Source organism: Aplysia californica, unplaced genomic scaffold, assembly GCF_000002075.1.
Source record: "Aplysia californica isolate F4 #8 unplaced genomic scaffold, AplCal3.0 scaffold00660, whole genome shotgun sequence".
NCBI classification, from domain to species: Eukaryota; Metazoa; Mollusca; class Gastropoda; order Aplysiida; family Aplysiidae; genus Aplysia; species Aplysia californica.
Genome location: NW_004797930.1, coordinates 399622 through 400736, shown reverse-complemented (window position 1 = coordinate 400736; position 1115 = coordinate 399622). Strand labels below are relative to the sequence as shown.

Here is a 1115-nt window from a genome sequence, read left to right as displayed (position 1 = left end):
TAATAATAATATAATAACAACAATAATGGCATTTATTTACATCATTCTCTACAATACGCTTTAGGCTCTTTACAACTAATATTACAACACTCGCTATTATCCAGTTCAGATAGGAAAAAAACTTCAAAGTTATGATAATAATAAAAATAATTTCCATTATTATAGTGCATAGCCAAGCTCTACAGCATTTACACTTTTAAAATACTAATAACTACATTATGGAGTGAAGACCAACGGTCTTGATAAAATCGAGAATCCTGCCAGGATCAAAGATGGAGAACAAACTCTTCAACTTAAAACATCTAAACAAATATTTCCTTCTGGAGTCTCCAAAGTATTGGAAATTCTGTTAGGGTGAGTCTGATTGTAAAGTTGGCATCGCATCCAACACAAAATGGATTTTTCATCCCCCTGTAGGCCCACTAGATCCACAGACCCGGTTTGTTTGTTTTTTAATATTTTTTTAGGAAGAGTTTTAACACACTTGCAACACAATAAGGTCATATAAGTGCTGAAGAGTAAAAGTGTTACAAGAGAGTAACATACACAAAAAAGAAGGAGGATAGATAAGGAGGATAGATAAGGACGATAGATAAGGACGATAGATAAGGAGGATAGATGTCTGATAGGAAAGAAGGAGCAAACCACATCAGAGCAATCGCCAACCACCCATCCACTGACCCGTATATCCGACGGGACAGTTGCACTTGTACAGGTTCTGGTAGTTGTTCTGCGGCACGCACTGCGCCTGGTTGCGACACGGGTTGGGTCGGCACGGGTCCATCTTGACGTCGCAGTTCTTCCCCGAGTAGGGCTGCTCGCAGTGGCACTTGTAGCCGTTCACCAGGTCCACGCAGTTGCCATGGAGACAGGGGTTGGACGCGCACTCGTTGATGTTGATCTCGCAGTTGGTGCCTGTGGAGCGGAGGGAGATATACGGAGAGGTTTTGTTTTAGTTTTGGTGAGAGTTTTACGGCCCTTACAACACAAATAGGTCATGTACGTGCGGCATATAAGAGGTGTTACAAACGATTTTTAGTTTTAGCTGTGTGTGTGTGTGTGTGTGTGAGAGAGAGAGTGTGCGTGTGTGTATTTGTTGTGTGTGTGTGTGTGTG

At 41.6% G+C, this 1115-nt stretch overlaps 1 protein-coding gene across 1 annotated transcript in view; it reads right to left on the bottom strand.

Moving 5' to 3' along the window:
• Positions 1-1115, bottom strand: part of LOC101861317 (neurogenic locus Notch protein) — a gene marked incomplete at its 5' end in the record, with an annotated part of 25206 nt that overhangs the window by 22028 nt on the left and 2063 nt on the right. Inside the window, 1 exon segment of the mRNA XM_035972351.1 lies at positions 682-915. Coding sequence (XP_035828244.1) covers positions 682-915 — 234 coding nt within the window.